The sequence below is a fragment of the Heterodontus francisci genome, chromosome 4 (genome assembly GCF_036365525.1).
Source record: "Heterodontus francisci isolate sHetFra1 chromosome 4, sHetFra1.hap1, whole genome shotgun sequence".
Lineage (NCBI taxonomy): Eukaryota > Metazoa > Chordata > Chondrichthyes > Heterodontiformes > Heterodontidae > Heterodontus > Heterodontus francisci.
The window spans coordinates 188,403,583-188,427,715 of NC_090374.1; the positions used below are offsets into that span (position 1 = coordinate 188,403,583).

The following is a 24,133-nucleotide window of genomic DNA, read 5'->3' on the forward strand; positions in this document are numbered from 1 at the left end:
GAATGGATATTTATTCATTAAGTTGTGGAGAGTACACATATTTATAGGTTTCTCTAGTTTTGTTTATATCAAAAGATGCTATATTAAACTACTGCCTTATTTCATTCAGCTTCCTCTCCACAAACCAAGAGGAAATGTGCTTTATACAAATGGAAGAAATTGTACAATATTTCAGCTGGACTGGAAGTATTGCTGTGATCTCAAGTAGACCTAACCTTGGGATAACTCAGTGACTTACTCATGATTTTGACATTAATTCACATCAGTTCAACTGTTCTCAGTTTCAGGGCCCCACACTGATCTTCCTCCCACCACCCCCATATACACATACCCCTGTTGTAAACAAAGTTTATATTTTGGCACTATTCCTGCATTTAAGTGAGTATTTAAATCTGTGTAGCAGGTTGGATCCCTCTATGTGTTGTTCAGCACTGGAACTGAGGTTCTCAAGTGCTGTTGCACATATGGGTGGTCTTTCATTTGCCAAAGTTTGACTCCAGGTATCTGAATTATTCCCTTGATAATGCTTAGTCTTAACCTTAGGAATGCCCCCATTCAAGTTCAAAGACGTTCTTGCGATCTTTTTGACCTCTTTGGAGAGTGTTAACAACCGTAAAGGGAAAGAATCTTTAGTTTTAGTTATGCACAGAATTGTCACAGCCTGCATGCTTCAAACCCACTACATTTCAGAGTAGGTTTTGACATTTGTATCGGACTGAATTCTAGCTTTAGGTGTCCATCGTTGTTTGATACACTGTCATGGATAACTTGCCTCTGCTATAATGAGGATTACGAAGAGAGCAGATTCTCTACCTTCCTCTCATCCCCTTCTGACTGTTTTCTTCTCTCCTGCAATTTGACTGAAGTAGGGTATTGTTGACAAGTGCCTATAACTTTTTCAATGTCTCAACAAGTGACATGCTGGTCTGTAGGACTAGGTAGTAAGCACGTCTAATGCAAGCTATGTCCAATTCTGCCTTCACCTGCCATTCAGATGTACACATTTTCTGAAAGTGGATGAAGCTGAAAGAGACTTGGGAGTTTAATCATGCCCAACCAATGTAGATCAACATTAAAGAAAGCCAATAAAATGTTGAGCTACATAGCCAAAACAGCAGGATTAGAGTCAGAGGAGGTAGTGATCAAACCTCATAGTGTTCTAGCCAGACTGCACCATAAATGTTGCATCCAGTCTGGTCACCAGGAAATGAGGGGCATTCAAGGGCTGGAGGCAGGGAAGAGAAGAGCCATGAGCCTACTCGCCAGTGTCAGGGATCTGAGAAATGAGGAAAGACAGAAGAAATTTAAGCTTTACAGCGCACAAAAGCAGCATTTGAAAGGTAACTTTCTAGAGGTGTATAAAATTATTAATGGTGCAGAAAATATTTTACCCAGAAATTTAAATTAAATAATAGGGGTAAAGGTATTAAAAGGTCATTTTCGGAAATTCATTATCTTCCACATTGTGATCAATGTGTGGTTAGCGTAATAGAGACAAAAGCCCTGGGATCATTTAAGAAACAACTGGTTCTGCAACAGGGGGACTGAGGATCTCTACGCATGGGTGATTACAATGGGTCAAATGGCCTTTCGTATCTGTAATTACCTTGAGAATAAAGTAGATCAGTATTTTCTTTGACTACAGCATTACAACATACCTCTTCGGTTAGTCAACAAAGCAAGCACTTACATGAAGTGTTGGCCAGAGATAAGAGGAGAAGGACTGAAGTTGAATATGGTTTCTATTGGATTTTAAACAGGCAGCATTTTTAGGTATCTTTCCCCTCATGCAGAAGTCAAAATAATGTATTGTATGTGGGAGTTGTTGCTTTATTCAGATAAGAACATTCAACATTTCGTCACTAACCCATGTATTCAAATTTGTTCCCCTTTAATCAGAGAGCCCATTTTTGTTACTGCCTTTTAGAGGCCGTGTTTTAGAGTTTTATGATTGATGTAATTTTAGTTTTACATTGTGTTATCAGTAAATATTTTGGTTTGCTATCTGTAATGTGCTAATCCGTTTCATTATGCAGTTCTAGTTGAACGCATTCCCTGGGTGCCACCAGAATGTATTGAGGATGTCAAGAATTTGAGCCTGGCAACAGACAAATGGAGTTTTGGTGCCACTTTATGGGAGATTTGCAGTGGAGGAGATAAACCACTTGGTCCATTTGACTCCACAAGGGTGAGTTACACTGGATGTCAATATCATCCACATTTGTTATGGTGTGTAAATAGGGCCTCGGCAAACAATGCTTCTTGCATGGTCTGTGATGAGGAGGATTTCTCTCTCTGTAATCCTGGTGTGTATCTGTAGTTTCCACTGTACAAATACAAGGGGAGAAAAATGAAAATGTTAGACATACACAACAGATCAGGCAGCATCTGTAAAAAGACAGGATTACGTTTGAAAATTATTCTTTGGTTACAAAAAAGATCTAGATATGAGTTATCTTGAAACATGTTTTTAAGATGAAGCGTGCTTTAATGGGGTCAGATCCACTGGAAAGCAAGGCTAGCAGATGTGTATTCGTTTCAGATGTCTGAAACCAGCATCCTGTAAACAATGAAAAATAATTCTAGTAATCATTCACACTCATTGTTGCTGTAACAATACGGCAGGCTTGAACTCAGCAGGGGTCATTATGAAGTTGGACGGGTGGACGCTGCTTTTGGGTGGGGAGGGTAGTCAGTTTTTGGAGCGCAGAGTGACACTGCAGTTGGAGAAATTGCCCAGTCTTCTCAGAGCCTGGGCATTCTCATTCTGTCTATGGCATGCGCTCACACACACACCAGTTTCAAGCCCGTGAGTTTATACACGTTTCAACTTCAAGTTATCTGTCCCTTTACCATATAATTACTGAGCACATTCTCGCTGGGTAGCTCAGCCAATGAGTTGGAGACAATGCAGGAGTTATGGTGTCACTAGACATAGAAATGAGGCACAAACACTAAAACATAGTCTGGCTTTTGGAAACAGAACTGCACCAGCAGTCGGACAGAAGAAGGCTGCAGGGAGAATGCTTTCTATCCTGGGACTGGAAGACGGAGTACAAAAGGGTTATTATTAAGTTAAGGAAGACGATCCATCAAAGTGTAGCATTTTCGTTATTTTTGTGTCATTTACATGAATCCAAGTGATACTGATTGAACTAAGCAGCTCTGATCATTCCTATTGCTCTATACATTTCACCTTGGTGTAGAATAAAGCAGCTTACGTTTCAAACCAAACTTTGCTTCATCTCGTGTTGACTGTCACCTTTGGAGAAATTTTAAAAAACAAATGTATAAAAGATATGGATATCTGGTTCAGGTCACAAAAGGGTTCTACTGTTATTCACAGGGTTGCACTACCATTCAGTCATAGGGCAGGTTAAGTCAACTCCCTGGGTAAGAGGCTTGGGGCACCCCGGGAAAGAAGCACCCAATGAAAATGCCTATTGGAGGGCCATGTGATGTTTCTGGTGGCAGGTTGAAAATTGTGAGGGAGGTCTCTGCTTAGGTTGCTGAAGTTTAACTGTTATCCCATGGTTACCAATCTCCATCAGTAGCCAGAAGTGTTGAATCACATAGGCTACACTCACAGTTACCCCTAACTTTCCTGGCCCTATGGGCAGCACCAGGTCCTGCCTGCCTGTTGCCCCTAGGGCATGTAAATAGCACAGGCTCTGCTGTATTATCAGCAACATAATGTTCAGCATAGCCATTTCACTGATGATCTTCCTGTCAGTGCTACGCACCTCTGGAATGTTGCTCTTGAATGTTTTCTTACTGAATTATGTGTCATTGCCTTGGACATATCCAAAGTGTTTGACAGAGTGTAGCTCCATCCATTTGTAAACAAGTTACCTTTCACCCCATATTGTTCCTTCATCATAAGAAGAGTGAGAAGTTCTCCCAGAGTCCTGGCCAAAGTTCCTCCTTTAACCAAGATCACGAAAGACCAGCTTCATCTCATTGCTACTTGTGGGATATTACAGTGGACAATCAGGCTGCTATATTTCCCACATAATAACAATCTCCGGTACTCTCAGTGCAAGGGATGAAATCACTCCATCTTTATATCCATCGTATTCCTCAGTGGGTTGGTGAAACCCTTATTGTTTTCAATTGTCAGAGTTTCATCAAGATGATATGGTAATAGTCATGTTTCACAAAGCCAAGAGTAATGGGAAAACAGTGCTTTAATGTTCCCACTGTGTTGGAGATGCTGAGGGAGGTACTTATGGAACTGGTGTCAATCGGCATAAGCAGAAGGCTGGGGGCAGATTGCTCTGTTGCATGGTCAACTCTAGATGACTGAGCCCATGGAGCTCTGAAGGCTTCATAAATAACAATCACTGCATTGCAAAAAAAGTGATCCAATAAATGAAACATTGGGGGGAATTTTAACCCTCATGAATGGGAGGGCTGGTAGTGACTGGGGGTGCAATCTTACCACTTTTGGGTTCTGGAGGTGCGTTTGGATTCCGGCGATAAACCTAGTGCCTAAGTCAGGGATTTAATAATTGGATGTGGGCAGGTACTTGTGCAATTAATATCCTTAGGAGACATTAATGAGCTGTTTTAAAATTGTTTTTAACTTGGCTCCAAATTTAAATTGTGCAGCTGGATTTCCTGGGCCTGGAAAACTGACCAGGGAAATGGAGGTGAGTTTGAGTAGTTCAGGTGAATATTTAAACTTGTCATTGTCCCATCTGAATGAAAGCTCACTTATTGCAGCGAGTGGCCCTGTGTCCTCTGACAAATGTTTGCAGCAAGTATTTGTGTCGCTACAGCTTTTTTCAACCTTGGAGGATTTCAAAGAGGCAAGCCCAGAAGTGAAGGCGCATTGGATGTGTTTGATAGCACATGAAGAGGAATGCCATTGACCTCCACGGCAGCCCGATGAGCTGTGCTGGCATCAGTTCGTGTACAGGAGGGAGTTGCAGAGGAGAGAGGGACTGAAGTTTTAGGAGACACGCACACAGCAGGGTTTAAAGGCAGAGGCTCAGCTTCTTTGGCCTCTCAGAAGATCAATGCTTCTGCAGACTGAGGTTTTCGGGTCATGTGGTGGCAGTCATCTGCAGCCTCATGCAGGAAGATCTACTCCCTGCTAGGTCTAGTGACCTTGAATTACGAGTGGCTGTCAAAGTGACCACCGGCATCAACTTTTTCACCTGTGGATCCTTCCAGTGTTAACAGCAACGTATCCAGGATCTCCCAGTCGGCTGCACATTAATGCATAAAACAAGTCACCAATGGCTTGTTTGTCAGGGCTGACAGTTATGTAAATTTCCCCTGTGATGACAATAGCCAGAATTATCAAGTACTGAGATTCGCATCTCTGGCTGGATTTCTCCAGGTACAGGGTGCCATCAACTGCACAAGTGTGGCAATCTGTGCACTGCACACCACTGTAACCAGGAGATTTTATGAACCTCATGGGAAATCCAATCATCAATGTACAGCTGGTATGCTACCACAAGAAAAGGTTCATGTAGGTCTGTGCCAAATTCCCTGAAAGCTGTCACGATGCCTTCGTACTGCAGCAGTCCAACCTTTCCAGACTTTATCATTCCAGGAAACAGGTGTAAGGACCGTCTCGTAGGAAACAAGGGATACCCCCTTGAAACGTGGGCCATGACACTTGTGAGGAATCACACCAATAAGGCGCAGGAGTGCCACAAGCATCACATGACCACCAGGTGTCTCATCGAGCAAGCCATTGGACTATTGACAATGCGCTTTAGGTACCTAGATAGGTTTGGAGGCAGCCTTCAGTACTCTCCAGCAAGAGTCTCCAGATTCATAGTGAGGTGCTGTGCCCTGCATGACATTGTGCAGCAAAGAGGATTACACTTGGAGGAGGATGAAAGGGTTCATCACTCATCTTCAAATGAGGAAAACTTAGAGAATGAAGCAGAAGATGAAGATGAGGCTCCCATCATCAGATCAACCACTTACATTGCTGCCAGGGGTACCTTAATATAATTAAGGCTCGCCTAGTGTGACAGAAGAAATAAAATTCTGCGATCCGCTCCCTCTACCAGAATCACATCCAACGTCCTCGCCACCTCCTCCCCCCCCAGCCCCCCACTGCCTCACTTTACACTAAACAATTCTTCAACCTCTCATCCACTCATTGCACATTCATCCAATCCCCTGTCCTGCATTGGCATTCATCATGAGACCATGTCATGTCATAATAGCACCACTTTGATCTCTTGCCCATTAATCAGTAAATTTTCGGGGCAGTTATAAAAGAATTAAACTTAACATAAAATGTTGTCAAACACCGAAATGTATGTCCATGGTCACTCATACTTTTTTCACCTTACACTTCCTGTTGCTTCTACATGCTGCATCTCGTGTGCTTTGAGCAGAGGTAGTGGCATGCTGCTCAGAGCCCGAGGGCCCCGTGGAAGACTGCTCTACTTGCACCTGTGCAGTCGCAAAGTCGGCCATTGATGACAAGGCAGCATGTTGGGTGCTACCTGAAGTGAGAGGGCAACTGCTGTGAAGTAGGAGCGCATTGAGTGCCACTTCCATGCACCCTGTTGCCAATATCCCTCTCCTCCCACACAATTCAGTTCCCTGGCCCAATAACCCACCCGCCCCCAGCCCACTCGGATTAATATTGGGACCCAACATAAAAAGTGATCTACGAAGTAATACATCCTCAGGAAAAGAAGCATACTTGTCATCCTGACTTGGAAATATATTGCCGTTCCTTCACTGTCGCTGGATCAAAATCCTGGAACTCCCGCCCTCCCTGCACTTTGGGTGTACCACACCAGATGGACTGTGGCGGTTCGAGATGGCAGTTCATCACCACCTTCTCAAGGGCAATTCGGGATGGACAATAAATGCTGGCCTTGTCAGTGATGCCCACATCCCATGAAAGAATAAAAAAAGGTGGATTTTCTTTTTGTACACTTGCGATAATGATGGGCAGCTCCTTATGCCCCTGAAATTGCCAGCCCTTTGGTGTATTTTTATATGAAATGTTTTCATTGAAACTGTGTGGAAGTTCCCAAAATTTTTCATACCATCTGTTAACTGGCAATTCATTCTTTCTAACTTGTGTTGATGTGTTTTTTCCTTTTGACAGAAACTGCAGTTTTACGAAGATAAGCATCAACTTCCTGCACCAAAGTGGTTAGAGCTAGCTAACCTCATCAATCACTGCATGAATTATGATCCAGACTTCAGGCCTTCCTTTCGTGCCATAATACGTGACCTTAACAGCCTCTTTACCCCAGGTGTGTTGCTCCCACCTCCTCCCAATTCGGGTGTAAAACAGAAATTGAATGAGACGAAACTGTACTACCTTTCTTTATTAATGTGCTTGGATTACTGATGTGTTTTAAAAATTTTGATTCTGCAGGAAACGTATTAGTTTTACACATCAGTGTCTGAGGGTAGAGTTACAATAATGGCTGAACTTTCTTCTTTGATCTTGGGATATGGGAGGCACAGAAAAGACAGACTCTTGTTGTCTGGAGGGTTCTGTCATGCAGGCCCCCACCTGCCAAGAATGAGGCACATTGGTTTTGTCATATGAACATTGATCTTGAACTGTTGCTGGAGCAAGGAAATGACTTGTTGACCAGATCGGCCATGGCTGGAAGAACATTTGCATACTAACAGATGGTGCTTGTATAGACAAAGGACCATTCCCTGACACATTCAATTCACAATGGACGTTGGTGACTGGACAGTGAGGGGATGGGGACGTGTATTCCAGGGCCTGTTGGGGTGATGCAATCCACAAGGGCCAGGACTAACTGGCTGTTCCAGGGTTTTTGGACTAGCCACAGAGAGTTTGAACTCAGAGTGTCTGTTCGCTCCTGGGCTGAGAAGACCTCTCCTGTCTGCTCCCATCTTTTTCTCACAAGCCTCTGAATCCACTGATGACACATGAACCCCAAGAGAGAATAGTCTCCTACAGCGAACAAGGTTTGATTAGAAACAAGAAATGTTGGAAATACTCAGTAGGTCTGGCAGCATCTGTAGAGAGAGAGGCAGAGATAACGTTTCAGGTCAGTGACCCTTCAACATGTATCTGTAGGCATCAACTGCATTAGACTTTAAGTTTGAATTTAATAAATTTCAACTTTTCTTCTTTAAAACTAAGAAAGTCTGTTTGTGCTGGTTTCTTTGCCTTTTAATTGAAAAGCGGTAAACAAGGATTCGCCAAGGGGAAGTTATAAACATGGTGTGTTTAAAATTAAACCCTATTACGGTAAGATCAGGTGAAGGCTGAGAGGGACCCTTAGACACCTTTCTTACCTGGTCGTAACAGTATTAAAAATCAACCATGTAGTTTGGGAATGGCTTGACATGTAGGCTGAACTGGGTAAGATCCTTGCGCTAAAGGACATAAGTGACCATTGAATCATATGTTTTAGCCAGGCCTGTTAGGTGTTGGAAAGATCCGAGCAATTGTATGTGACCTGAATAAAAAGTTTTCTTTTGTTTTTTTTTTAAGATGCATATGAGACTTAATCCTATCCTTGGCAAAGTTTGATTCAAATATCCGATTAACAGGACGTGTTCCTGGGTGGAATTTTCAAAATGTTGCCAATTCCTGGTACTCTGCCTGTCTGCGTGGCTTTAATGGCCATTTTGACTTTCTCAAAAATACATTTTAGACCTGCCGTGTCACTTTACTCAGCAACATAGGATACATATACCTTCCCTGACTCTGATGGAGTTGACTAACAGCAAAGGGAATAAAATTGTTCTACTAGGCAAGATAGAGAGATTTCTGAGCTCTTTGGGAGCTGAGCTAAGAATAAAATGTGTCTTTTCTTCTGGCTTCTGCACTGTCTCATCCAGTGCCTCCCAAGGATTTATCCTTGGACCCATCTCTTCCTTATCTATTGTTTCAACCAGCTGAGAAAGGTGTCTAGGGGTCCCTCTCAGCTTTCACCTAGTCTTACTGTAACAGGGTTTGATTTTTTAGCGCCACCATGTTTTGAGCTTCCCCTTGATGAATCCCCATCCACCGCTTTCCAATTATAAGGCAAAGAAGTGAGCGCAAACAGGTTTTAAAGAAGAAAAGTGAAATTTATTAAACTTAAACTTAAGAACTCTAATTTGGTTAACACCTATGGATACACGACGCGGCCACGCTAGCATGCATACATGACACACATGCAGATAGGGACAGAAAAGAGCAGAAGAAAAATAAAGTGGAAAGGTTTGAGGCAATATCTGAAGAGTTTGTTATGTTTTTTCGAGTTCCCTGAAGAGTCCTTTTGTAGGTTGATCTTGCTTTTCGTTGGGGCCCAGTATTCTTCTTAAACCTTGTTTGCTGCAGGAGACTTTTCTCTATTGGGGTTCATGTGTCATCAGTGGCTTTCAGTTCTGTGAGAAAGAGATGGGAGCAGACAGGAGGGGAGAAGGTCTTTTCAATCCAGGAGCCAAGAGCTTTCTGCCAGTTCAAACGCTGTCTCTATAATTTAAAACTCCCCAAGTTGGCCAGCAGGGTGATCACGTGACTGACTGGTTTGACCAGGCCTGTTCTGTGTATGGGAGCAGGGGATAGCTCCTTTGTTCCAACACTGTCTGCAAATATGAAAAAATGTCTTTCCGGCTAGGGGGGCTGGCAATTCCTTGTAATAGGCCTTCTCTTCTTCCCAGCAACAAGTTGAAATTTAATGTCCATGTGGCAAAATTGATGTGCCTCATTCTTGGCACGTGGGGGCCTTCATGACACATAATTTGTCCCAATTTTAAGCATGAGGTCAGTTTCCATCTATATCCTATGACACCAAACTTGACTTTTCCTCCACCTCTCTTGACCATGTGACTACCATTGTGTTATCAAACTGACCCAACGTTTATCTTCAAATTTGCATTCTATCCATCGGCAAGACTGCCCATTTCTACCTTCCAACATGCCCGCCTGTGTCTTTACATCAGTTCCATCACGCATGAAGCCCTTATTCACCTCCTTGTCATCTCTAAACTTGATCATTCCAATGTCCTCTTTGATCCATAACCTCCACAACATTTCCGACATTACAACACTGACTACACTTCAAAAGTACTTCATTGGTTGTAAAGTGCCTTGGGATGTCCTAAGTTCATGAAACGCATTGTATAAATGCAAGTCTTTTTTTATAAAACTCAGCTGCCTGTATTTAGTCCTTTACTAAGTGCTACTCGCATGATACCCACATCTCCTAATCTCCATTGGTTTCCTGTCCCCTAAAACTTTAAATTTAAAATCTTCATCCTCGTCTTCAGATCTCCCTCCATGGTCTCATCCTTCTCGATCTCTACAAACACCTCTAATCTGTGTTTGACCCAGCTTCCTGTTATCTCTCCAGTCTCTCCCTCCATGACTCAGTGTCTCTTCCCCTAATTCCATTGTGAAGTACTTAGAATGTAGTTTTTTACATTAAAGATGCAATATAAATACAGATTGTGTTGGGTGCTGGATAGGGGCAGATCTCTTTGTCACGGCCAGCTTAGCTGGCTGGCCCTACACTTTGGAATTCCTTCTGTAAACCCCACCGTCGATCCACTTTTCTCCTCCTTTAAGACCTTACTTAAAATCCACTTCTTTCTCACCCTATCTAATATTTTTTTCTTGGTATCTCATTTTTGACTGAAACTCAGTGAAGTGCCTTGGAATATTGTTCGACATTAAAGATGCTATATAAATGCACGGTGTTGCAGATTGGTATAGTTTTGAGTTGTACGCAACGAATTGCTAAATTAATGATTTGGGAGATGAGTATAAATTACTGCCTTTGTGCTGGAACTGGTGCGATATCTATGGAAATGCTGCTTCAGTACTTAAACGAAACATCAACCAGTCTTATACTGCTACTTGTGCCTGTCAGGTGGGCATCTTTTTGCTGCTAGTCCACTTATACAAAGGGAAGATTTTTATTCTTTTATTCAAGTAGCTATTTCTTCAAATTGATTCTATCTAATAATTCTCTTCCAAAATTTCTCTCTCTGCCCATCATGTAGAATTTTAGTTTAGTTTTGGCACTTTTCTACATACTGGTAAAATATCCAGCTTAACTTTGCACTGTAAAAATTCCTGATTGTCTGGTAGAGAGATGTTCAGACTCCATGACCCTATTTAAATGAGGGAGCTTGGCAATATGTACAGTTGTTGGGGCATAGGCCAATGTGACAGTGAAAAGCTCTCTTCCTGTGCAAGAGGTTTTGCATCAGTATGAAAAACCTAAAAAGAAAGCCAGTTGAAAAGGAGCATCCATTTGGGTGGAATTAAAATGAGAAATCTGCTACTCAAAGGCAATCCCTTCACCCCAAACTTGCACGGTCCCTTCTAAGGCACAGATGTTTTGGAGGGGTCGGCAGTGTTCTATGAAGTCTTAACGATTGTGAAATTGAGGCACAGTTATAAAAAAGTTCCATAATAGCATTAAGTAACCTTGCCTATGGTACAAGCAACTCTGCTTCAGAGTGCAGTATTGGCATTTGAGCATTTTGCTTGTCAGGACGATCCCTGGAGAAAGCACATATTTTCTTGCCTGAGGATGGATGTTGGGCCTTTGTGTCAGCTGTGGCTCAGTTGGTAGCACCTTCGTCTCTGAGTCCTAAGGTTCTGGGTTCAAGTCCCACTACAGGACTTGAGCACAAACATCTAGACTGACACCTCAGTGCAGTACTGAGGAAGCGCTGCACTGTCAGAGTTGCTGTTGTTTGAATGAGATGTTAAACCGAGGCACCATCTGTGCTCTCAGGTGGACATAAAAGATCCCATGGTGCTATTTTGAAGAAGAGCAGGGGAATTATCTTTGTTATCCTGGCCAGTAATTATCCCTTAATCAACATCGCACAAAAAAAAATTATCTGGTCGTCATCACATTGCTTTTTGTGAGAGTTTGCTGTGCACAAATTGGCTGTTGCTTGCCCTACATTACGACAGTGACTACACTTCAAAAGTACTTCATTGGCTTTAAAGCAGTTTGGGATGTCCTGTGGTCTTGAAGAGGCTATATAAATGCAAGTTTTTTTTTCCCTTTCTCATTGACCACGTTCCAGATGAATGGGAATGTCTAAAGACCTTGATCGTGTTATTTATCCAATTGAAAACCCCCATAACAGATTATTATTTATCCTACAGATTATGAGTTATTAGTTGAAAGTGACCTACTGCCAATGCGAGGTGGTGGGCTCGGCTTCCTTGGTGCTTGTGCAAATCATGATCCTGCGCAGTTTGAGGAAAGGCATCTCATATTTTTGCAACAGTTGGGCAAGGTAATGATGATTCATGCAGTTTACCGCCTAAATCTAGTCTCTAATCTCAATTCCCAGTTTTAAAAATCCCCTATTAATCAGAAATTTACGCACATTGCTGAGGTTTGTAGTTCCATTACACAAAATTAGCTTTATAGTCTGACCAAGTAACTACTCTGCATTAATTTATTTTGCTGCAGAAACCTATGTAACAGTTGCTCTGACTTACCCAGGAAGAATAGAACCCAATCCAAAAACTCCCTAATTCTGACCACATTTGCCTTCTCTAAGAGAAGTCATTTCAAAATGAGAACATTTTTTTTTTAATAAGTGCAAGTGCACACTTGTGGGCGTAAGGTAATTTTTACAAAGTGGAACTTTGGAGAAAACCTGGGCAAACTCTCACGTTTCTTTACATGGCCCATCTGACCAGAGCATCAGTTCTGGTTCAATATATTTTGTCCCTGTAGCTTCGTAAAAACAAAGTGCAGAACTTCTGCAATCATTTGCTGCACTTGCCATACTAATCCAATGCTCCTCCTCCCAAATAGGGTAACTTTGGCAGTGTTGAGCTCTGCCGATATGACCCACTCCAGGACAGCACAGGTGACGTGGTGGCAGTGAAGAAGCTGCAGCAGAGCACTGCAGAACACGTACGCGACTTTGAAAGAGAAATTGAAATCCTCAAGTCCCTTCAGCATGACAACATTGTCAAGTACAAAGGAGTGTGCTACAGCGCTGGTATGTATAGTCAGTCTACACTTAAAAACAAAAGGGGCACCATAACTCACCATAACAGTCAAGCTGCGAATTTTCAAAGCTGTTGCCTTGCCCTAGTTCTCTCATGGAAGAAATTCGCTATGTCAGGGACGGTAAGTTTACCCACAAGATCCCCAGCAGCCTTTTATAGAACTTATAACTTTGGAGCAGTAAGCAAGTTCTGCAAAGCCTGGTTTGTGGGAGTGAGAAAATTAGAGGAAGGAGGAAGCGTACAGTTGTAATTGTGTCGTATAATTAAACCCTGGCCAGCAACAACCCATTGTAAACATCTCAACATAAAATCATGGACAGTTTAAGGCACAGAAAGAGGCCACTTGGCCCATCGTGTCCGTGCCAGCCAAAAACGATCCCACCTATTCTAATCCCACCTTCCAGCATTTGGCCCGTAGCCTTGCAGATTATGGCACTTGAGGTGCATATCCAGACTCCTTTTGAATAAGTTGAGGGTTTCTGCCTCAACTACCCTTTCAGGCAGTGAGTTCCAGACCCCCACCACCCTCTGGGTGAAGAAGTTTTTCCTCATCTCCCCTCTAATTTTTCTACCAATCACTTTAAATCTATGCCCCCTCGTCACTAACTTCTCTGCTAAGGTGAATAGACCCTTCACCTCCACTCTATCCAGGCCCCTCAAAATTTTCTACATTTCAATCAGATCTCCCCTCAGCCTTCTCTGTTCTAAGGAGAACAATCCCAGCCTATCCAATCTTTCCTCATAGCTGCATTTTTCCAGTCCTGGCAACATCCTTATAAATCTCCTCTGTACCCTCTCTAGTGCAATTACATCCTTTCTGTAATGAGGTGACAAGAACTGCACACAGTACTCAAGTTGTGACCGAACCAATGAGTTATACAATTCCAGTATAACCTCCCTGCTCTTATATTCTATACTTTGGCTAATAAAGGAAAGGATTCCATATGCCTTCTTAACCACCTTATTGACCTTCCCTGCTACCTTCAGGGATCTGTGGACATTCACTCCAATGTCGCTTACTTCCTCTACACTTCTCAGTATTTTCTCATTAATCGTCTATTCCTTTGCCTTGTTTGACCTCCCCAAATGCATCACCTCACACTTCTCCAGGTTGAATTCCATTTGCCACTTTTCTGCCCATCTGACCAGACCATCAATATCTTCCTACAACTATCCTTCTCACTATCTACCACACGGCCAATCTTTGTGTCATCTGCAAATTTATTGATCATGCCCCCTACATTTACATCCAAATCATTAATATATACCACAAAAAGCAGGAGATCCGGTGCTGAGTCCTGCGGAAGGCCACTGGAAACAGCTCTCCAGTTGCTAAAACACCCGTCAACAATTACCCTTTGTTTCCTGCCACTGAGCCAATTTTGTATCCACCTTGCTGCATTTCCCTGGATCCCATGGGATTTTATTTTTTTAACCAATCTGTCATGTGAGACCTTGTCAAAAGCCTTGCTAAAATCCATGTAAACCATATTAACTGCACTACCCTCATCTATCTTGCTTGTTACTTCTTCAAAAAATTCGATCAAGTTGGTCAAACAAGATCTTCCCTTAACAAATCCATGCTGACTATCCTTGATTACTTGTGCCTTTCTAAGTGACAGTTTATTCTGTCTCTCAGAATAGATAACAATAATGTGTCCACTACTCAGGTTAGACTGACTGGCCTGTAATTATTTGGGTTATCCTTCGCTCCCTTTTTAAACAGAGGTACAACGTTAGTAATTCTCCAATCCTCCGGCACCACACCTGCATCTAGTGCGGACTGGAAAATGACGGTCAGACCCTCTGCTATTTCCTCTCTTGCTTCTTTTAACAGCCATGGATACATTTCATCCAGCTCTGCTGATTTATCAACCATCAAGGATGCAAATCCCATTAATAGTTCTTCTCTCCCTATGTTTATCACATCCAATACTTCACACTGCTCCCCCTTATCTACAATATCTGCATCGTCCCCCTCTTTTGTGAAGACAGACGCAAAGTATTCATTAAGAACCATACCAACATCTTCCGCCACTACACATAGGTTACCTTTTGGTCAACATAAACAATAAATTAACTCACTTGTGCAAATATTTTGCGTATCTCACTGCATACCGCCCTATTGTGTACACATTTCACTGAATAGTTTTCCATCTTGTGTACACAATCAATAAGTACAATGGAACAGTAGTCAGGTAATGGAGGAGGAATTCAACTTGCGCCAATTTCCAGGCAAAATGACTAGTGGAATCAGAACAATTCCCCGAAGATGTTTTCCTAAGGTCAGATTAAAATTGGGTCTCAGGCCTTGGATGCCAGTTGGGCATTCCGACGCAGCTTGCGAGTCAGGGCCTGACCGATTCCAGCCAGTTCTGACACCTAAATGGGCCACAGGTAGGTTATGAAGGGTGGGGGTGTTGGGGGCCAATCCAAGGAGGGTGAGCCAGGCCCCGCATTATTTTGATGGAGCCAGAGGGAGCAATTGCTTTTCCACCAGGCTCTGGTTGTTATCTGAGCAGCTTCTAGCGATCTCTTATCAACTGCTGGTTAGAAAACTCGAAACAACTTGCTGGACTGGTTTCAGTCATGGAATTGACTCAGATATGTGTGTGCGAGGCAACTAATAAACATTGTAGTCGCCGGCATCCAATTCAGCACTCAGTGCAATTCTGTCGGAGATTGGGCGCAGGAGATCACAATCTTGAATTGATCCTTCCCACATAGATTTTATGGTTGGAATTTTGTGCCCCACCACCACCACCACCCCTTCCCGGGCTGGGAGGTGGGGAGTAAAAGTGTCTGAGATGGCGGGGGAGGTGGCAGGCGGCCCGCCCGACCTTAGGCCAAATGAGGCCCTTAGTTGGCCAGTTATTGGCCTCTTGAGTGCCTCTTCTCGCTGCCATTAGTATTTTACCAGCAAGAGATGGGCACTTCACCACCTGGGGAGGCTGCTCAGTATTACCTGGCAACCTCCTTGCAGGCTGGGTGGGGGTGCCCTCCTGATCAGGCACCTGGTGCCCCACGGAGGCCCCCCCCACCCCCAGCAGCATGGGCCACCCCCCGCTGGGAACCACCCAACACTCTGCGCCCCACCCCCGTCTCGCCGGAGCCTGGGCGAGCCCCGATCGCACTTCCCTTTCTCTCCGGCTCCGTTGCTGGCTGGGTCTGGGGCCGGGTGCAGCTCCCGGTAGCGCTGCTAGGACTGAGGAGCTGCTGGCGCTCTGATTGGCTGGACAATCCTGCCCGCGAGGGACAGAAGCCACAACTGCAGGCAATTAATTGCCTGAGCCGCACAAAATGCGGTCACGGTTTCCAGGTTCGGCGGAGCTGGGCTCGCCCCGACTTTCCAGTCAGTGGGTGGGACCAGTGCCTCCACATGAAATTCCAGCCTATGCCCAAAAACAGGGTAACAGTATTGAACTTTTCTGTCTATGATTCTTGCGCTTAGAGTTTTTTTTTGTCTTAACAGGACGAAGAAACTTGAGGTTAATTATGGAGTACCTACCTCACGGAAGCTTACGTGACTATTTACAGAAAAACAAAGATCGGATTGATCACAAGAAACTGCTTGCTTATGCTTCTCAGATCTGCAAGGTAATCCATTTGTATCTAAGAGCTGGCAGCTACCTTAGATTCAGTACAAATACAGATTTATAATGCAGTGCCTGCTCAGATGAAGTCTCCTTGTGTTAGCTATAACATATGATTGTCCTTAATTGACTGCTTTTTCATTTTTATTCAATTGTTTTATTGTCCAGGTTCACAAGTCTCTGCTACAATCCTACTAGGAGCAACATCTTTATGTAGAGAGCGATTAGAATGTGGAACTCACTACCCATAAAGAGTAATTGAGACAAATAAGTGAATGTATTTAAGGGGAAGCTAGATAGCGTATAAGAGAGACAGGAACAGAAGGATATGCTGATAGAGTTTGATGAAGAGGGGTGGGGGGGGAAGCTAATGTGGGTCCTGACGGCGCACATGAATCTTTTGAGCTGAATGGGCTGTTTCTGTGCTGTAAATACTTTGTGAATTGTGCATTCCAGCCACCACTTATGACTTGTACTTGAGTAGTTTGTTGCATCTTACTTTTGATACTTTAGGCATATGTCACAAATTTGCACACCACACATGATGGCTTGTGAGAAAGGATTTGCATTTATATAGTGCCTTTCACATATACTGGGTACCCTGCAGCACTTCACCAGCAGTAAATTACTTTTGAGATGTGGTCGCTGTTGTTTTCTAGACAAACCAAGCAGCCAATTTGCACAATAGCACTGCCCACTAAGAGTATTGAGACTAGTTAACCTGTTTCTGCTGCGGCTGATTACAGCAAGAATGTTGGTCAGGGCACCAGGGTAATCTGCTTTGCTCTTATCTGAAAACGAATATAGAGAGTGGACTAAACAAAATGACCTATAACATGATCGATTTATTTAAAATTAAATCCTTGGTGGCCAAATTTAACTTAATTTGACAAATGGGACGCAGTTGTAATGCCTTTGAACCTTTCCTGCACCAATCTTCTGCAAATGCAGTCAGAACAATCGATGTAGGTAGTTTTCATTATTACAATGTGGTGTTCAGAATATCAGAGTGCAGGTCAGAGTGAATATAAACTTAGTTTAAACTCAGTAAGACTGAGAGTTGTGCATTGGTGGCTTCAATGTGTTTGTTAAGCCACAAGAGGTCAGCCATTCAACATCTTGACTTCGAGCGGAATTGGAGATTTCTGTTCAGCTTTTCACTTATGCTTTTTCGTGTTCTGGTAGGCAACTCCCCGGTTTAAAAAAAAACTAGTCAATCTGATTAATTGTCATCAAGGCATTTATCCCATATTCTGATGCTTTTTAGAAACTTTAGGAACAGTTCAGGCCATTCAGCCCCTCAAGCCTGCTTTGCCATTAAATTAAATCATGGGTGATCTCCACCTCAGCTGCATTTATCCCCCCCCCCTCTTTCGTCCATATCCTTTGATGCCCTCACCCAACAAAAATCTATCCAGCTCAGTCTTGAATGCCCCAATTATTCCAGCATCCACAGCCTTTTGGGAGAGAGAGTTCCAGATTTCTACCACCCTCTGTGAGGAAAAAGTGCTTCCTGGTTTTGCTCCTGAATAGTTCTAGTCCTAATTTTCAGATTATGTCCCCTTGTGCTTGATTTTCCCCACCTGAACAAAATCGTTTCTCAGTCTCTACCAAATCCTATTAACATTTTAGCCACATCATTAAGATCACCCCTCAATCTTCTATACTCCGGAGAATTGTTCAGCCTCCAGTGCCTGACTTCATGCTCACCCAGGAAGTCACCAGCTCTTTGACGCTCTTTCCCCTCAAGGTTGAAGGTAGCACAGGAGCCCCGTGCCAGCAGCAGTAACTTGAACACTGAAAGTCTTAATAACCGTCTAGAATTTTCACAGTCTTCTACAGCAAAAGCAAACCTACAATTTTAAATTCCCCCTTCCTGAAATCACCATTCTTAATGATTGTAGTTTCTCCATTTCTCTTCTGTCAGTTAGATCAGCACTGATGCTAAATCTGCTGAATCCTTGACCATCCTGAATGACCTAAAGCAACTTGTCAAGCAGTCCACCCAGACTGATCCACCAATTCAGTTAATGCCCTAGACCTCCTTACCTCATCCCTAACCCTTGCACTGAATCTGTCTCCTTCACGCTGGGCTCTTCTGACCGTTATTTCATTTCTGTATTTTGCAGAATGCCCTCCAACAAATTACACTGTGTAAACCAATTCTGTCTTTTTTGGCATTATAGGCAGCAATTTTGAGGCTCTGGCATCACTTCACAGTCATGGGTGCTGGTGCAGAATTGGAGCTATGGTGTTGTAGCCTAATCTCTAATCCACACTTAGGTCCAAGGAGATTCTGCACCAGCGGCAGAGCCTCTCAATTTCTGCCCTTGGTATCACCCAACCAGGAGGTCTTTATGGAATTCTGTGCTGATGCTTTCATAAGAACAAATGAAATAGGAGCAGGAGTGGGCCGTACGCTTCCCCTCCCCCACTCCACCAAGCTTGCTCCACCATTCAATAAGACCATGGCTGATCTTCGCCCTCAACTCCACTTTCTCACCCCATCCCCGTACCCCCTGATTCACTTACAATCCAAAAATCTATCGATCTCTTCTTTGAATAAACTGAACTTTAGGCCACTCAGCGGCAGATTAGAATAGCACTTTCTGGCCACAGGTTAGTTACAGAGGTGGCCATCCTATAGAGGAAGAGAAGCGACAACCCTCTCCCAATACCTCCCCGTTCCTCAATCTTCAACCTGTGCTTGTAAAGTAAGTTATATTCCACCTGCTGTGTAAGGTTACTCTTTTCAGTGCGTCAGATCTCCTACAATCTTCAAGTTTAACAATTCAAAATTAGTGTGACCAAAACAAGAAATTGTTCATTAATTATTAAAAATATGTATTGTCCCCTACAAATTGCTTAACTTGTTTCGGCGAATGGTGCTTTCTTTTCTGTTTGTGTGTTGAGGAGGGAGAGAAAGAGATAATGATGCACGATATTTGTCTCGATTCTGGAAGGGAGTGTGCTAAACAGAATGGTATATATTGTATAACCGTTGGCAGAAAGTGATTTGCTCTGCCGACTTTTGCAAGTTGCTGTTCAGCGTCTGCAGTATAATGTTCTGAAAATGCAGGTCTCTTACAGGGATCATAATTCCTTGGCTGACTTGGCACAAAAATCCCCCTTTGTACAGAGAATTGCAATCAGGTCAATTGGTCACTTTTCGCCGCTTGCTCTGCATATTGATGCAGATTGCACAAGTTCAGCAGTCAAAGTCACTATACTAGACTGGCAGTTTGATTTCATGACAGAGTTCTAATTATTTGTCATGCCATAAAATCTGTAAATTACAGTATCCCAGATGTTTAGAGAAAAGAGTAATCTGCAACCCAAAATGCATGCAAATGGCACGTTTTCAGCATATTCACAGCCCAGATACAAATGTGTCATTTTCAAGAAATCATCACTGATTTAACTGCAGCAGGCACTGATTTTTTTTTGGAACGTTGCAGGGAATGGAGTATCTTGGAACTAAGCGATACATACACCGAGACCTAGCAACACGAAACATTCTCGTGGAAAATGAGAACAGGGTGAAAATTGGTGATTTTGGTTTGACCAAAGTCTTACCACAAGACAAGGAGTATTACAAGGTGAAAGAACCAGGGGAAAGTCCAATCTTTTGGTAAGCCCAATTCAAAATGAGGTACCTGTTTTATTTATGCACTGGCATAACTTTTTAAGGGAGTAGCATCAAGAATGTATGGTGTGTTTTCCTGTGTAGACATTTTTAGCAAAATTGTCCACTGATAAATCAATGGATGCGATTTTGCACTAAGCAATTTGAGTTGTACAATTCAAATTAAGGAATATATAGAACAGCAAAGTGGGAATTCTGTGTTAAAAATTTGAATGATCAGATATTTGAATTCAGTGAATTCAAATTGAGTGACTTCAAGTTCAGACAATTGCAAATGTAAAAATCCACCTTTCAGCATTTTGCAACCTTCAGCAATTAATCCTCCCCAAATCTTGTCTTGATCCAAGTTAGAAGCAATATAGCCAACAGATTTGTCAAAGTGAAGCAGAGCAGCAGGCTGAAGTAACAAACCAATTCAACGGAATTTATTCAAACTTTCTTGTGGAACTAAGGATTTTATTTCTGAATGGTGCCATTTATCTTTTGTAGAACACAAATAGGAATTGCAGTCGGTTTTATAAAAGTTACTTTTGGTTACTTAACTATGCATTTAATGAAATTTAAGATACACAATACAACAAATCTGTACCCCTTAACATATTTGTACACATTATCTGGTGATTTGATGGTTCACTTAACATTGTAGATTTACCTTAATCAGCATTTTTCTAAACCTTGGGCTAAATCTAGTGGTGGTGGCAGGGCTCCTGATGCCAGGCCAAAAAGGCAAGGGGAACCCAACCACAGCCTTTTGGAGCTCCCCCTCCCCCGGCACGATTCAAAGGCGCTCAGGTACTTAAGTGATCCCCATACCTTTAAGGACAAGGATTCCGCCTCCAAGAGCTGCCAGTCAATCAGAGGGCCGGCAGCTCAGTAGTATCAGCAGTGCTACCGGGAGTGATGGCCACTGCTGGTATTACAGGAGGCCTGGGAGTAGGCCCAGTGCTGGAGGGCTGAACTAGAGGTATGTGAGGTGGGTTCACCAGGCCAGTCTGGCAGACCCAAGTGATGGGTCAGCGATGAGGGGAGGGGGTGGCCTTTGCCCCTGGGGTCCTCCATGACCCACAGATTGCCCATGGAGGAGGCTCGCCCCCCCCCCCCCCCCCACCGCAAACAAGGCTGCAGGGAGGCCCCTTTGTTTTACTGAGCGACCTGCCTGTGTGGCGGAGGCTACCCACTCCGCCACTGGTTTATTTCCAGCGGTGGTAGGAAGAGGCCCTTACATGGCAACTGATTGGTCACTTAAGGGCCTCAACTGGCCTTTGGGTGGGAAGGCCATCTTCGGCTTTTCCTGCCCCCGACTTAATCGCAGTGTGACGGGAAGGCGATGGGCACCCCCCCCCCCCCCCCCTTGCCCTGTTTCCCATTGCAATTCTATTGCCCCCACCCTGCCCACCGCCTCCTAGCCCATCTCCGGGGGGGCCCGTTAAATTCTGTCTCGAGTGCTTTGAAACCCCTCTGATTTGATTGTGACAACTGACTGCTGGGGAGAAGTGTAACTGAGGGGAAAACTCATAATGACAGCAAAAAAATATATCATTGGTGGCCACAGAAAAGTAGGAACAGTCATGCTCACAGAAGTCTTAGCCAATATTCAAGTGCTGAGAAGTGGAGCCTGAGTACTGCTCCACAGGAAGAGTTCGAAAATTGAAGGATAATTCACCCTGACTGGTCTAATATGCCCTCTACTGGTCGGTTAGAGGATCGCATAAGCAACTGACTCCCAGGCTGAAAGATGGGATGCAAAATAACTAGTAAAAACTCATGATAGGCATGTGTATAAGACATCACACCCATAATATGACATTGCCATTTCTTTCAAAAGTTCTAATAAAGTTCTTCCTTACCTGCAAAGCAATAATTAACGCATCCAGTGGAATATCATCTTTTCCTGAAGGAATTCTTTTGACAAGAATTCAAATGGTTCCAGAATTCAGAAATGGTCCTTCCTGCTAGGCAGAGACATAAAAACAGATTATAAAACTTTGATAGGTATGTAAAAAGGAAGAGATTAGTGAAAGTAAACGTGGGTCCCTTAGAGGCAGAGACAGGTGAAATTATAATGGGGAATAAGGAAATGGCATCTGTCTTCATGGTAAACACGAAACATACTGGAAATAGTGGGGATCCAAAGGTCTAGTGAGAATGAGGAGCTTAAAAAAATTAATGGGACTCAGAGCTGACAAATTACCTGGCCCTGATGGCCTGCATCCTAGGGTTTTAAAAGAGGTGGCTACAGAGAAAGTAGATGTATTTGTTTTGATCTTCCAGCATTCCCGAGATCCTAGAACGGACCACAAGGATTGGAAGGAAGCAAACATAATCCCGCTATTCAAGAAGGGGGGGAGAAAACTGGGAACTATAGGCCAGTGAACCTGACATCAGTTGCAGGGACGTGATAGCACTTAGAAAATCATAATATGATTGGGCAGATTTAATGCAGATTTATAAAAGGAAATCGTGTTTGACAAATCAGTTAGAGTTTTGACCAGCATGGTAGATAAGGGCGAACTAGTGTTTGCATTATATTTGGATTTTCAAAAGGAATTTTATAAGATGCTGCACAAGTGGTTACAACATAATGTTAGGGCTCATGGGAATCGGGTAATATATTCATGTGGAATGAGGATTGGTTAACAGACAGAAAGCAGCATAGGAATAAACGGATCATTTTTGAATTGGCAGGCTGTATCTAGTGGGCTACTGCAAGGAACAGTGCTTGACCTTCACTATTTACAATCTATACAAATGACTTAGATGAGGGGACCTAGTGTAATGTTTCCAAGTTTGCTGATGTTGCAAAGTTAGGTGGGAAAGTAAGCTGTGAGGATGGCACAAAGAGACTGCAAAGTGATATAGACAGGTTGTTAATGGACCAGAGCATGGCATATAGAATATAATATGGAGAAGCATGACGTTATCCACTGTGGCAGGAAAAATAGAAAAGCAGAGTATTTTAAATGGTGAGAAATTGATAAAAACAAGAAATGCTGGATTCACTCAGCAGGTCTGGCAGCATCTGTAGAAAGAGAAGCAGAGTTAACGTTTCGGGTCAGTGACCCTTCTTCGGAACTGACAAATATTAGAAAAGTCACAGATTATAAACAAGTGAGGTGGGGGTTGGGCAAGAGATAACAAAGGAGAAGGTGCAAAGGAGAAATTGATAAATGTTGGTATTCAGAGGGATCTGGGTGTCCTTGTACGCAAATCACAGGAAGTTAACATGCAGGTACAGCAAGCGATTAGGAAAGCAAATGGTATGTTGGCCTTTGTTACAAAGGGATTGGAGTATAAGAATAAATAAATCTTAATGCAATTATATGAGGTCTTAGTGTACTGGAATACTTTGTTTGGTTTTGGTCTGCTTACCTAAGGAAGGATATACTTGCTTTAGAGGGAGTGCAACGAAGGTTTACTGAAGGTAGGCTGATTCCTGGGATGAGGATATTGTCTTATGAGGAGAGATTGAGTAGACTAGGCCTAGAGTTTGGAAGAATGACAGTTGATCTTATTGAAACATATAAAATTCTTAAGAGATTTGATAGTGTTGATGCTAGGAGAATGTTACCCCTGGCTGGGAGTCTAGAACTAAAGATTAATTTTTTTGAATAAGGGGAAAGTCATTTAGGACTGAATTGAGGAGAATTTATTTTTACTCAAACGCTTGTGAATCCTTGGAATTCTCCAACCTTGAAAGCTGTGGATGCTCAGTGGTTGAGTATATTCAAGACAGAGATCAGTAGAGTTTTGGATAGGGATATGGGGATAGTGCGGTATGGTAGGGTTGAGGTAGAAGATCAGCCATGATCTTCTTGAATGGCAGAGCAGACTCAAAGGGTTTTATGGCCTACTCCTGTACTTCTTATGTACAAATGGAAGTGAGGTGCTTCCACACAAGGAGTAGGAGAAGGATGGCACCATTGTGCA

The 24,133-nt window shown here is 43.1% G+C and overlaps 1 protein-coding gene across 6 annotated transcripts in view; it reads left to right on the plus strand.

Annotated features, from left to right (window-relative positions):
- The window catches only part of LOC137369457 (tyrosine-protein kinase JAK2-like), a 289,126-nt gene that overhangs the window by 247,612 nt on the left and 17,381 nt on the right, over window positions 1-24,133 (plus strand). For all 6 annotated transcript variants that reach the window (XM_068030695.1, XM_068030694.1, XM_068030697.1 and 3 more), the window contains 6 exons: window positions 2,037-2,188; window positions 7,097-7,247; window positions 12,104-12,237; window positions 12,768-12,957; window positions 16,440-16,564; window positions 20,019-20,191. In XM_068030695.1, coding sequence (XP_067886796.1) covers window positions 2,037-2,188; window positions 7,097-7,247; window positions 12,104-12,237; window positions 12,768-12,957; window positions 16,440-16,564; window positions 20,019-20,191 — 925 coding nt within the window. The remainder of the gene's footprint in view (window positions 1-2,036; window positions 2,189-7,096; window positions 7,248-12,103; window positions 12,238-12,767; window positions 12,958-16,439; window positions 16,565-20,018; window positions 20,192-24,133) is intronic.